At 39.8% G+C, this 15359-nt stretch overlaps 1 protein-coding gene across 1 annotated transcript in view; it reads right to left on the reverse strand.

Annotated features, from left to right (window-relative positions):
• MTUS2 (microtubule associated tumor suppressor candidate 2) overlaps positions 1–15359 on the reverse strand; it is a 351323-nt gene that overhangs the window by 158831 nt on the left and 177133 nt on the right. Inside the window, exon 5 of the mRNA XM_014966124.1 lies at positions 13402–13608. Within this exon, the coding sequence (XP_014821610.1) occupies positions 13402–13608 (207 nt within the window). The remainder of the gene's footprint in view (positions 1–13401; positions 13609–15359) is intronic.

The following is a 15359-nucleotide window of genomic DNA, read 5'->3' on the forward strand; positions in this document are numbered from 1 at the left end:
GGGGTTTATTTTACTGCACGATGCTTCTACATCTCAGCCCTCACTATCGAGGCATATTTGCATTAATATTATTAGGTCCAATACCAAGCCAAGGACAAGGATCAAGAAAGTTGAGAGCATTTGGCTCACATCTGCGCTTCTGCTTGCAGTGGGACCCCCAGCTTCAGAGCACTGCTTTGGACGAAATGTCAGAAGGTAGCAGCTGGTGAGGAAGGCTCCTCGCCACCCTCCCCCTCCTCAGTCACAGGCAGAGGAAGCACATCGGTGGTATCAGAGACTGGTTAGCCACAGGCAGAATTTATGCATGCTCAGAGACTGCGGGGCTAATTTGATTGAACAAGTAAGTTATCCACCGCAATCGGTTCGTTCAGCCCTAGCTGCCAGCTGTGAGATGCCAGCACATCTAGCCTGGCTCCAAGGTGAACCAGGGCATCCTTTCAAGCAGTGGAAGGACTTCGCAATGCAGATGGAAGCTGCAAAAAGTTCTGAAAGCTGAGTATGGAAAAGGATCTGACATCTCTACAATCCAGTAAGTGGAGCTTACTTCCCCCAAAAACTTCCCTCTAAAATACCTTTACAATGAGGTAAAGTTTCAAGCAAGCATGCAGTAGTTTCCTGGAAGTATTATCAAAGCTAATTACATATGCATTTCATTAGTTAATTACAAACTGCAAATGAGCAGGGTGAAGGTTTGTGCCTTCTGCAGTGGGGGCAAATGTTATCACAGTTTTTATTCAGCGCCAGTATTCCATACCACATGCATCACCAGGAGCATGCACAGCGCCATGCAAGTGATGGACAGCACCAATGAGGCAGGGACTCCCTTGTCTAAAGGTATGAGACAGAGCAGAAAAACAGAGACAGTGCACAGGCATTTTGGACTGAAACACTAATTGAACAGCCACATTGTTAAAACTGCTAAAATAGGGAACATTGCGAATTTTTAGCAGGATGATTACTCCAAATATAGGGCCATATGGGAAGGAGAAATGTCATAAATGGGTAACTGCAGAGATCAGAGGATCACTGTTGATGACCACAGAGAAAAAGTGAATGAAGGAGGGGCTCTGTGCAGACAGGTTATCAGGATATGAGAAGCAGTAAGAAGTGAAGCTAGTTACTGAGCGTTCTTCTGATATAGAATCATAGAATAGAATAGAATCATAGAAATCATAGAAACATTTCTCATGAGGAAACCAGCATTTCCATCAATAATGATTAAATCTCTATTGCCCAATATAGAAGTGGGTAATTACAAACAAGAGGCATTTACCCTCTATTAACACACGGATTCTGTCATGTCAAGCTGTTAGAAGACACTGCCTTTCCATGGGACAAGGACCTGCAATGGTTTGTCCTCACTCTCACCAAGGCTGGGCATGTCCTTGCTGCTTTGTTTCACCTCTGCCCAGGCAGCAGTGAAGGAGCACTTCCCACAGCCCCCCACCAAGGGCAGAAACCAGCTTCCGACAACTGGTGAGACACCAGTTAGAGAAATCTTTGCCATCTACAAAACCAATTTAAAAAAAAATAAAAAAATTACATGGTTACAAAACTGTGGGCTGCATGAAAAAGCCAGACTGCTTTAAAATGTGCCAGTCTTTGATGTTTTAGACTAGTTCTAATAATTTTTTTACCACGATAGCTGGGCATGCCCTAAAGTGGGGAATACCAAATTAATCCTAGCTGCAAATTGTTCAGCCTGACAATCCATAGTTCAATCTTCTGGCTGTGACTGAGAGAAAGCTTCTATCACTTCACACACTGCTCGGGGGCTTTGTTCAATTAATCTGAATTTTTTATCTGCAGATACTTTTGATTTGCACAACAGGTAGATGTCGGTTCAGGAGTGCACGCATTCCCCAAAGCTTCCCAGCATCACAGCTAAGCTCCAGTGCAGGATCACTGGTAAGCCACGCATAATTCAGTGTATTTCTTAGAGCGACTATCACTTTGCCAAAGGATTGGGACTGATGTGGGTACATAAGAGAGAGTTTCTTAGCATCAGCTTTTTTTTCTTTAACATTTTCATGCATCTTACTTTCAGGTTTAAGGCTTTTTTAAACTACATCTTAGACATTTTCAGAACATACTAACTATTAATGTGTTTGGAAAGCATACAGAGACCATGACGCTACCTCTTATTCTTCTTACTTTCCCACACAGCTTGACAGTGTACAGGCCTGTTCTGTATCTAAATTTACAAGCTGTGACAAGTGATAAATATCCTAATTCTAAAAAGCTATTGTGTACCTCTGAGACAATTAAAATTCCTTAGATACCTAGATGCAGTACATAATACATTTAGTCAACATTAGAACATGTCAGAGAAAGAACGTTTTATCCCAGGACACATCCAAGCATCTAAAAATAGGCCTTCAGTTTAAATAAAAGTATTGTAATAATGTTCATCGGGAAATCCCCTTTCCTCAGATTACAAAAGCAATATTAATTTCGAGATCATCTCATGCTGTGCAGTAAGAACTGAGCAGAAGAGTTTCTAAAAAGTGCCAAATAAATTATATATATATATATATTTTTTTATTTTTTTTTTCCAGGAGAAAAATACTGGTTACAAGTGATGCATTTTTAATTCTTTCCTCTAACCCAAGAAAGTGATACCACACACTTTAGGGCATGGACTGAGCTCTGGCTCACCCTAATCCATCCCTAGCAGCAGGAGAAGAGAATACAGGGTTTCCCATAAATAGTCCAGGTTTGGTTGTAAGACATTTTGATCAAGACACACCATTTTACTCAAAACATATCATTCCTCCCTCAGTTTTGCTTAGCTTTCTCTGGAGGTTGTCCATACCTTTCCAGGAATGGCTGGCAGGAAGACAGTATAACTGTAATGTATGATACAAAGGAAGTTAACCACTAACTAAATACAAATATTAAGCTATCACGGCACCTGAAATGTACACTGTTTTTGAGATGTAAAGCAGTGGTAGGTAACAACTCATTCCTTTGTTTACTGTATTGCTTCTCTCCTTTTAGTGGTGAGAAAGAATGGTGTCTCCCAATTCCTCTTTGCCAATTAGAAGCTATTTCTTTTCTTTGTGGTAGTTCAGTTAAGGAATATAGTGGAATTTGTCTTCTTTGAGAAAGTTGCTTAAAAAAAGGAAAAAGAAAAAGACGACCGACATCATGTTCAGCTGGATAAAGGCTCATGACATGCAAGAACTAACAGATCTGGGCTCGTTTTGTGTCACCAAGGTCCATTGTGCAGAGTTTGTGTTGCTGGTGGTTGCTGCTGGCATCAGTCCACCAGCCAGCCAGTGTATGCATCATCTCCCTTGCGTTCTGGACAGCAATGTCTACCTTTATACTTAGAAACACACACCTTGCAGCATCTAATAGCCCAAATCAAACAGTGTGCACTAAATATAACACAACAGTAGCCTTATGATCACTTGGTGAATCTTCACACAGTGAAAGATATGCCCTGTTCTGAGATGTACCTCACCAACGCAGGATCAGACATCAGGGTTTGTGTGTCCTCTATTCTGGCAAAGTCCAGTTCACATCTGTGAATCGGAACACTTTATTCTCTCATCCTAAATGCTCATATTTCTACACTTCTGACTGTGTAGCCCTCTACCGACATAGCAATAGTATCTTAAAGTGCATGAAACTATATCAGCAGTCCATGAAGTGGGGAACAGCATAAATTAAAGACATACACCATGTAGCCCAGCTTAATTGACTCCTTGCCACAAGGAACAAGAGAATCGGGGCTTGTTTGCAAATCACAGTTCAACCCAAACAGCAGCAGCTTTCTCCTCCAATTACAGCAATACCACAGGTGTACCCTTAAAGCTGCCACACGGGAGGCATGTTACCATTTCTCAGACTCATGTCCAAGGGATTGAACGTTTGGTAGCTGCTGGTGGTGGTACTGCTGAAGTCTAGTGTGTCAACAGCCCACAGTTCATGACAACACCCACCTGGGAGGAAAATACTGTGCAATTGTTTACATTTTATTCAGCTTAGTGTTCTTGTTTGGAGGATCTCAGTTTGTCTTTTTTCTGCCTGTGCTAGTTTTATTTATTTCAGACCTCAGTCAGCTTTCTTCTAGCACTTAAATTAACTTTGGAAATCCCAAATTGAAAGCCTGTGGTCTCACACCTGTCACAAGACAAAGAACAACAACATTTTGAGCTGTTTACAGCCTCATGTAATCTTGCCCAGGCCTCTAGAGACTGTCAAGCAGCAAGTCGGAAGGAAAGGCTGTTTGAGCTGCAATTTTAAGTTCTTGGATCACAACTCACAGACTGAAAGCTGCAAAAGATGCTGTTTCTTCTTTTTAGCAAGCTGCAAAAGATGCTGTTTCTTCTTTTTATTGCAGATATTCTCAAGAGCACCTGGAAGACTTACATAAATGACCTCAATTTTAACCTGTTTGGACTAGATTAGTGTGATGGAAAAAATGTCATGGGTGAGATTCCAGCCCAACCTCTAGACGGGAAAACTTCTTCCTCTATAAATAGCGCCACACTCTTTTCGCTGTAACACTTCTCTCGCTACTAAATTAGAATTCACAAGTCTTCTGCAGGATTCCTAATGGGATCAAAGATTAGAAACTTCTTTGAAGTTTGTCTTCCTTTGCTCCACTGTTAATACATACCTGCACTAATCCACCATGGTTCTCCTAAACTAATCAGTCACCCTCCCTAAAAGGGACAAGTACACAGGCTTTTTTCAATTCTCCGTTTATTTGTGTTCATTATCCACACTTCATTTTGCAAGGGCATCACATTTTGTTAATTGATTTTTCATGTACTGTAAGGAGGCCAGCACTGTTTTCTGAAATCTTCTGGTCTAACTGTGATTTTCTGGTATTATTTACAGTACTTACAGCTTTTGTTCTGTTTATTGCTAGTAAGGCACACAGTGGATTGAACTGTGTGCATAACAAACTCATTACATTTCACCTTTGACAACAGCTAGCAGTAACATGATTTCAATGAGATCATCTCACACTTGCTTTTTTAAATTGGTCCTTCTTAAGAAACATTGAATCTTAAGGTTATTAGCCTCTTGCTTAGGCAAACAAGCTAACAGCCTCATTGACCCTAAGCAGAAATTACACAAGGGAAAATATAATTTCAAAAATCTTTTTAAAATTTCCATAACTCAAAACTGTGACACCATATTTCTTCGTCTCACTGTGACTCAGAAGTGGCTCATAACTACCATATCAAACTTTAAATTACTGCTTATTTTTGGAAAAAAAAAAAAGTGTATTGTCATAGATTTTGTAATGATTTTTGTCATTGACAGTAATAGACTCAATTGGGCATTTGTTTGACTCATGGATTTTAAAGCTGTTGTCCCTCACTGTGCTCACCAGCTCCGACCTCATGGACAATACAAAATGCACAATTGAACCAGACACAATATGCAGTACTTTTTGGTGGCAGATTTGAATGTATCTATCTGGATTTCTAGAAATTCAACAAGGTTGGATTTCAGAGAACACTGAAACCATGGATGAAGTCAGTGAAATACCCAGGTGAGCTGTCTCTAGTGATGAGCCCTGTAGTTAGACATCCAGAGTTAACCTCTTCTAAATATTGATTTATAAACTGCAATGAAATCGAGGAGAGGGACATGGTGAAGAGGAAAGTTTCTCAAAAGTCCTCCAGGGTCATACTTCATTAGTGGAAGACTATGAAGATTTTAACTGTGATTCCATTAGAAGGCAGATTAGTCCAGAAAAGAGAGGGGGAAAAGAAGGAAAAAAAAATAAAATTAAACAAGTCAAAAAAGAGAAAAAGGGAAAGAGCTTCTTCAAAGCTTTATTTCTTAATTTTTCTTTGGGCTAAATTAAGAGATAAATCCATTCTGATGAATGCCCACAGGGTTCACTTCTAAACGAGTATTTCCCCCTTCATCAGATAGAAAAGGAAGATTAGAGTATGAAAAGGAGACAATTTATAGTGAGTTTTCTGGTCTTCAGAGGGGTTTTAATTTGGATGTGACAGATATGTTCCAGCTGCTGCTTGCCTTCATATCTTAAAAGGGACATTTTAAGTGCTACTGTTCTGAGTGCTGTGCATCCCCAGAAAGATATGTGCTGTACTTGTCCCCATTACAGGCTATGGACTGACTTTTCCGCAGACTTTGAAAGTCGCACTCCACCAGCAGCTCTCCTCTAACCCTGGCTGCAGAGAGGACCAAATTCCTGTCCTACTCACATCCTCGTTGGAAGGGATTGCCTTCAGGTTCCCTGAAGACTAGAGGCTATAGAAAACGTGATTTAAAGTCTCCAAAAAAATAGTAATTTCAGAAATGGCTTCGCCGATTTCTTTGTATCCCTCTAAGAAGTGAAGGAAGCCCATTATATGAAGCCCATATACATACTAAAAAAGTAGTCATGATCTTCTATTGAGCAGGACAGCCACAGGAGTTCTTTAAATAAAGAAGGGGCTAATGAACCAGCCTGGTATAGGGGTACTTAAGCAGGTTGCCACAATAGCTACATTCATAAGATTGATCATTGAATCAACATGTTCCCACAGAGTCACAGGGAGAGATAGTTTGGGTGCCTGTGATGGGAATAATCTAATCATGGGGCGATGCACCACCTTCTCCAGTGAAACTGGTGTCTGGCAGCCTGGTGTGTGAGCAGTTTGAACTGCTTTTTACCCTCTGAAGATTAAACACTAAGAGTCACAGTGACTAAATTAGGCACTTATAATCAGTCAAATAATCCTGTGTGGAAATGGGCCAGGAAAGAGGATTTGTCACTACCCATTTCTTCCTTGTCGCCCCATTACCCAATACCTGCGCAAACAGTTGTACTCTCCCACCCCATCTTATGGATGGGAAAGTGAGGTGGATAATTTAGGTCACTTTTAAAAAGCCAGACAGAAATAAGTGCCAAAAGTTGGAACTGGAGCTGCCAGATCTGAGCCAGGACAATTTTAGCACACAGACACAGAATCTCCCAGACCAGCTTTCTTACACCTAAAACTGCAGATTTTCTATGGCATTTTACAACAATAACAAACACGATGATTAAGCACTCCGTTGAAGTTGAGCTGGCATGAGAGCTTGGCAAAATTCTTTCAACTGTTCTTTGCTCATAAAACACGGGCTTTGCAGGATCAAGAGTTTCATGCATTTTTTTCAGTTTTGACAAACTTCAGCTCATTAAATTTGCAACCCCTCCAAATGTTTCAGGTTAGCGGCATCATATAAAAGTAGTTCTGCATTTCCAAACCAGCTTGATCTGCTTGCCTCTACCTACTCATTGCAGGGAGTGGTACAGACCCTCCCAGTGTGGTACTGCTTCCCTCTTCCGTGTGCTCCGTCAGGCAGCAGAAGGAATAACAGTGTAAACAGTAACAACGTTATCTAAGCTGTTACAACATTATCACATTTAAAATACTATCATAAGCTCCTTATCTAAAACTCACCAAAATTAATGGACAACTTATACTTCAGCACTGTTGTTTCAATCTCTGCAAACAGAGAGAAACTGCTGTGCCCACACCTGCAAGTCATTCTTTGAAGGTTTTTTTTTTCCCAGCTGTAACAACTAGAGTATGAAAAGTAAATGTTGAGAGACTAGAAGGCAGCTAAAATATCTTTTCAGCCCTTGCTGACACACTGCACTTTTCCAGATGCTTTGGCCCACAAAGCTGAAAATTCTAATTTGATACTGTTCTATTTTAATCCTATTCAGTGTGACGTGATGGCATAAAGTGATCCTTTCATCAAAATATTGGTATCAGAACAAGATCAGAAGGAAAAAAACCCACGGTTTTTTATGTGGGAAGATGAACAGAAAACCAGTCACAGAAATATGATTGGAATGTACCTTCATATAGGAAAAGCTTTGTATTTACTTATGTCTTTAAGAACAATAAGTATATCTGTCTATCACATCACAGTTTTGAATGTTCTACCTTTTTTGAAGGCAATTAGCCATCTATTCAAGGCTTCTGTGCTCACTTTAATTTTCCCATTTCTCCACCCACCTGAATCTGACAATTTGACACTTTTGCATATTAGAATCGAAATTCAAAATTTAGAAAGCAACACAAGGTCAAAAACCAGCATGAATTCTGTACATTGAAGAAGGGATCATGGAAGTTCACACAAAACAAACAGTTTCATATTTCTATAATTTTAAACAAAACAATAGCTGTCATGAGATACTAATGCAAGTTTTGAAATATTCATCATAATTTTCTTGCTCGGTTTGAAAAGAAATTGCTTCAGCACTCAGAGCTGTGGGGAGATATTGAATAGCATTATGTCTTTTTGTCTAGCACCTTGCCGGAGAAGAATTGCCTCTAACACCATGCTATTATTCTATTTTAAGAATCTTAAGCAACGGGGATTTCATCAGTTGAGTTGAAAGATTATGTAACAGACTAGTAGACCTTATGACTATAAAGTATTTCCTGATATTATACCTACATTCTTCCATTTCCTAAACTCATAGCAGTTATCATACCTCAAGTCTTTCTAAACAATCTGTCGTTCTTTCAATCCTCCACACATCAAACTGTTTCAAGGTGCTTAACAAACTGTTTCTTACGTGGTACAGCACGTTAGAGTCTGTTCTGATGAAATACCTAAAACTAATTACACAAGTAAGATATTCAGATGATCACCAGAAATGCAGATACAAGCAAGTGAGAGAACTCTACGCCCATTCAACAAGTGAAAAAGAAACTACAGCCTGGGCATCATGTTACTGTACTGCAGAATCACAAGATAATATTGGGAACCACATCCCACAACTGTGGGCCGTTGGTATTCAAAGTGAAATTCAAATTCAAAACCTCTTAGGCAGATTTTATTGGGGCAGACACAGGAGAAGCTGCAATATAGTGTATTTAAAATTCCAAAGGAAAATATATGAAGTTAATTATTTTGTTACAAGTTAGCTCTTTAGGCCTTTTTTTTTTTTTCATTATGGTGACACAGTTGTTTCACTCCAAACCATACTGGTTTCAACCTTAACATCACTTTGTTAGTCACTCACTTTTTATCGTACTTAGCAGAGAACACTAACACCCCTTTTAGAATGAAGTATCTGGATTTTTCAGTTCTAGCCAATTTGGAGTGTAAACAAACTCAACAAGGTTTCTGACATGCAAAAAAACCTCTGCCTAAATAAAGAAAAATTGTTTAGAAGACTAGGTATTTGTAAACCTCAAAAGAGGCAGGCCAGAGCTGAGTATAAACAATTTTACTGGAAAACCCACCTGTAGCATGGAACAAACTGGGGTAAGGGGGGACACTAAAAGCAGAACCTGGATCTCAGCCTTAGCCCAGGGCTTCCCAGCTGTTCTACATATAGTGATGTCAGACCATATGGCTTTGTCCCAGCAGAAGACCTCACCTGTGCCTTGCTGCAGATCAGTACAGAGCTTACCACATGGAAAGCCATGGGATGAGAGTGGTGAAAGTGGCAGGGAGAGCTGATTGCTCTGCACTGAGCAGAGGGGAACATTAGCAGCAACAAAGGATGGACCCTCTCCTCAGTACAGCAAGTTCTCACTGCCTCCACTTCTCTTGAGTTGTTTTCTTCAAACACATCTGCCCTTGTTCGCCATTTGGAACAAAGATCTCACTTTGTACCACTTTAACTATTTTGTTTTGAACATGGCAGGGCAGTCAGCGGTGAGCTGCGGTGGGCATCCACCCAGCTTCCAGATGGAGCATTATTTAGCTTCTGTCATTGCATCCCTCAGCAAGGCAAGAAGTGAGGCAAGGACAGAAGCTGCTTCACATGCCACCATCATCCTGAATGAGCTTCACAAACCCTGGCTCCCCTGTGTGCAAAGCACAAGTTACATGTAAGCACCAGAAAGTGCATTTTAAGTGGTCAAAATGGATTGGTGACCTTGTCTTGCAGTTTAGGTCCCTGCCCCAAGAAGCTGGTGAGATGCTAGGTGGTTTGGCCATCAGAGCTGTCCCTCCAGCCCCAGCACACAATTGGGCAGGACCCCATAGGAGCAGAGCATCGTTATGACTGATCCTGATTAGCAGCTGATGGCATGGCTGTTGAAATTGGCATGTTATTGGAAAACAGCATCCTGGCTTATACCCACATCCCAGGGACAGGACTCCAGGAAAGACCAGAGGGTGGGCAAGCAAGCGAGTCCTGCCTGCCCTGTCCCTACCATAGGAAAAGAGCACAGTCCCACTGCTGCAAATCCATTTAATTGAGTCAATCGGAATATGTGAGCTATTGCCAGAAAGTCAGTCAAGGAGCGTAGCACAGGCTCTGTGCACATCTAGATTTACTGCTTTCAGGGAGGTCAAGGGAAGGGGAGAAATCTGGTGAAGAACAAAGTTCCCGCATCACATCTCCATTAACAAACTTTTCCGCAACACAAACATCACATCTCCTCACTCTAAACAAGTGGGGGTTGACTCTCTAGACAGCATTTAATCAGAATGAGATGGTAGTTGGGACTTCTAAAAAGAATTGCAACCATCATGGGTTTGGGAAGAGCTAACACCACAAGACATCTGGCAGGGGAGAGAAAAGCAAGCACAGTATCACTCTAGGACACCTTCAAGAATCACCGTTTCCCCTAGAAGACTCTGCCCCTAAAACAAACCTGTTTTCCTCTCACCCAGCCATAGCCATCTTCTTTTAGCAACTTGAAACACATCATGTTTTTTTTTACAGGAGATATAAGATCTTGAGATGAGCCTGTTATTTACAACAGTGGCAGCCCCTCTATTTATAACGTATGCACACTTGTAAGATGTTTTCAATTACTTCTGTCTCCCTGTCACACAGAGATGCTGCTTAAATAGGAAATTGTGTTATCATATATCTTTGAAGATTTCGAAGGCTAGATCATTTTGCATTTTCTACCCTACTGAGCTAGGAAATTAACAGTAAAACTTTACCCTGCCCTCTAGGAAGCCTGATTTAGTCAAAGACATGATCTCAGGTAGTAACTACAGAATCAGCTATTTATTTAATTTAAATAAAACCATTCTTCCAGCAGACAGTGAAAGGAAGAAATTATATGTCATGCTAAGATTCCTGAGCCAATATTTCTCCCCTACATCCACTCCTGGGTTACTTTCTGTGGGTGTTGAAGTGCACTGCTGATCTGTGTTAAATAAGATGCAGTAGAATGGAAAACAACTAATTTGTGCTTCCTGGTGTTGGGCAACTAAGTTAACTCTTGCTGGTACATGGACTATAAATAGAAAAAGATGATACGGTTTCACACTGACAACATTTCTATGAAAGTTAATAATTCAACAACAAGGAAACATTTTTTTTTTTTCCTACCTATCTGTCCTATCAGGATTGATGAACAGGAATTGTATTGCTTTTAATCCAAAGAAAGCGGATGATGTTAGGTGTCTTCTCCTGTGATGACTTACCTGAGGGCTAACACCCCTTATCCCTCATTCACCACAATCCAGGACGAAGCATTATCCATTTGGAATTAAAGACAAACCAAACCAGTTGTGACTGCTGGGCTGGACAGCTGTGAATGTCATAGGAACTACGTCAGTGATGACCAACAGGAAGTGTTCATTCTCTTGCTCTCCCATGGAGATGGAGGGAAAAGAGACAACTACTTAAGATAAGCTATCTAACTTGTTGGCAAGAACAGAAATGATAGGTCCTATTTTTTCATCAGGTGACAAGCTCAGCTTGTCTCTGCACTAATTTGTACAAGCAGAATGCTTCCCATGGGTAATTTTCGTACTCATCAGAAACATTCTTGTAACATGCACAAGTTGGTCACATCATTCTAATCCTAACATTATAGAGGATTACTATCTTCAACCAAATGGACTGGAATAAAGTCTATGTACCAAATACTTCCATGCCATTCTGTTACTTGGGGCATAGTTTTGGTTTTTATGGGCTTAACGTACAAATATAATATAAAAATACACTATAATACACACATTATTTTTTGGGGGGTTTGGTTTTTTTTAAGATGGATGAAGAGACAGATGTAGCTTTCTGGGTCTGAAGTTACTAATGTTTCTTCCACAGTTTTTGAGCAGAAAACAATTTACTCAGATTCCAAAGTTTGGAGTATTTCCCTTGTAGAGAATTCTAAATTGTGTGAACCTGTATGCATCCACTGTGTTCAAGGTAATTCTATACCTACAGATGTTACTTTTCACAGATTTACACCTGAAATTCCTAGAAAGCAACATTTCTTGCAGAGATGTAGCTTAGACTTAGATCAGGTATTTCTGTCCCTAAGAATAACCAAAGACAAAAAGGTTACAACACCAGATAAAAGGAAAAGCTTTCCAAAGGCATAAATGTAAGGTAAAAACACAAAGCAGAAGAGTTTAACTACCCTCAAAGTTCACTAGGAAATAAACAGAAAGGAGCAACTAGTCCAGCAGTAAAACAGGATACAAGCGTATGTTTGGGGACCTTGGAAAAGTTATAACTCCCTGGACACATTAGTCTTCAGTTCAATTACCCCATATAAATGGGGAAAAAGAAAATCCTTATGGTTTTTAACTATTTTCATCTTATTTATTTTAATTAATTTCAAATTAACACAAATACTGAAAGATTTTGGAGCTTGCAGCACCTTGTGTCCTCTAATGCTTCATATCATGGTCCCGCCTGTCTGTACCCCTCCCGGGCTGATACTATTTGCTTTGATATTGACACAGTTCAGCCTTAATCCAGTCTTCAAAGGAAAAATGGGCATGAAAATCCCTCATCTCCCTTTCCGCTCTGAGCCCAGGGCACGCACACATTTCCCAAGGACTGCACAATCCAGTGGGTATTATTTTGTACTTAATAAAATTAACAATCGTTACAGAAAACAGGATTTGAAATGACATTTCTGCCACAGGATCCTTCCAAGTCTGGTAGATGAGACAGTAGCTATGATATCGGTTGTGGTCCCTTTCATATCACTGGCATCATTTGATTAATTTTCTAAACTAAGTTTATTACACTGCATATTAAGAGGAAGAAAAAAAGCAGATGAGAAAGACTATGTTGCTCATCTTAGAAAATCTTGGTTCTAAACTGTTCTGCCTGGCTCCAAGGTACTTACCAAACATGGTTTACTGTGATTATTTAGTGAATTCATCTTATAAGAAAGGACATTCTAAGTAAAAACAAAATACAAAAATGCCTCTGGTTCATTCTTAATGTGATTTTCTCTGCAGCAGGGAAACCAGCTCCTTCTATATGCACATTCAGCATCTATTCATCTATTATTGATAATATTTTTTAAAATTACACGGGGAAATCAAGACACCAAACCTACAACTCAGTGGCACAGAAGAGATTAGTGAGCACTGCATAGATTACATTAGTCCTAAATTAGACGCAAACTCCAGTCTGGACAATTCTGGAATACATCTATTTAATATTCCCCCGGAAAGAAGGCCACATTTTGGACTTACGGTTGGTTGTCCTGCTTTGATCACTCTGAGCACTGTCATTCGACTGGTTGCTGGAGACAGAGGATACACTTGAGCTCCTGACAAAACCAAATGCAGCCAGCTTAGCTGCTGGCAACCGTGAATAACCTGGAGGACGAAGTCCAGACTGGCACGGCTTGGGGAGATTTGACTTTGCAGCACTTGGACATGAGCCTTTCTTAAGATCAACTGAAAGAAGAAAAAAGAAAGAAATTTTTATTAAGGAAGCTAAACCGAGACATGCTGAATATTACCTGTACCACTCAGCTACATAAAGTCCCTATAAAGACTGAATACAAAGTTTAACAGCTGTTCAAACTACAGCGATGTCTTATTCTTTGCTCCACTAAAAAGTTCTGCGCCACAATTACAGGTCACAAACATTTTTAAAATGTGAAATGCAGCAAGGACCCATGAGGCATAACTCAAACTTCCAGCAAAGTAACATAGTTCAAGTGTGCTAAAATTTTCTTTTATGCTATCTTCTTTTATGCTGTGTCACTTTCTAATTTTACATTTGTTATGTGCCAATTAAAAGAAACTCAGAGACAAACACGCTACACGTAGTCTCCAATTTTGGAAGCTATTGTAGAACACCAACAATCCTTCTCAAGGACAGAGGACTTCTTTGTATTCCATCAAAGAAAACATTTCTTTGAAGACTTTTTTTCAAATTTTGCTAAAACAAAATGCCCTTCTCTTGCACCAAGCTTGCAAACAAGGACATGCCTGTAAAGTTGTACTCTTCTAACATTCTACTAGCCACTTCCATTGATGGAGCCCATCTCACTATAAACCCTAAGCCTCTGTGAACGACATTAACCAGGTCTCAGACAACTACCAAAAGGGGGCTTATAATGGATGAATTTATGCAACCACAGTAGTTCAGCTGTCATGTCCATCTGTACTTACTACTAACTGGTCATCTGTCTCCAGCTTGTGTCCTAACCCATATTCTGCTGCTCTTGCTTAGGTGAACTTTCCAAGGCAAATCGAGAACACAGGTCCATAGGTAACCCAAAGCTGTCTTCATAGAAAGACCACAGCTTAGTTTGCTTTTGCTTGGAAGCTCTGGATACCAACTGGATCTGGACCTTAACTACAGCTTGGACAGTTTTTCTTTGTACTTGATTCCTGTTCCTTGTGGAGTCCTGAGCAGCAAAAATATAAACACTTCCCACCCCCCATCCCCCCAAAAACTAAATTTCTACAAATGCTGAGTGTTTAAGCAGCCATCAGGACTAGTGGATTAGGAGACAAGTCAACATTAAAACTATCAACATCTTCTGCCAGAAAAGGCCACAAAGTCACCCTTTTTCCATTTTCATTTGGTGAATGCTATTTGTGCATTAGCTTGACACATACTTCAAAGGAAGAAGTGAACATTCATAATATAAAAGAAAAACAGAAGTTAAATGCACAATAAGAATATGGTCTTCATATTATTACAGCATTTAATTCTTTTGTAAGCTATGTAGGTCACAGCCTTATTAATTTTAATGAAGCATTACACTTTGAGGAGACTTTATAGAAAACAAGACTAATTCCTTTGAGCAGAAAAATGTTATGGGGATTTTGAAAGATAGTTGTGTACCTCATCACAATAATAATACTAAGCTTTGTTTAACAAAACTAAGCCTTTTCTTTTGAAACAGAAATATGTGTAACACCAAGCTAAAAGGAGTTTTGTTATCCTATAAAACACATTCCTACAAAAGACATTAAAAAATGCTCCTTGCTCAATGAATAAAGTAAGTTATATACTATGGACTCTTAAAAATCCATTTTTTGCATCCACTTTTCACAAGTTGAGGCCTTTATTAAGACACAGGGAGATGGTCATCTGACCGCAGCACCTTTACCAGCCCAGAGGAGAACATGCTGCAGAGAGTAACCCAAATGAAAATAACAAATATCTGCAGTGCATAATAAAGGAGTAT

The sequence above is a fragment of the Calidris pugnax genome, unplaced genomic scaffold (assembly GCF_001431845.1).
Source record: "Calidris pugnax isolate Ruff unplaced genomic scaffold, ASM143184v1 scaffold20, whole genome shotgun sequence".
In the NCBI taxonomy this organism is placed as follows: Eukaryota; Metazoa; Chordata; class Aves; order Charadriiformes; family Scolopacidae; genus Calidris; species Calidris pugnax.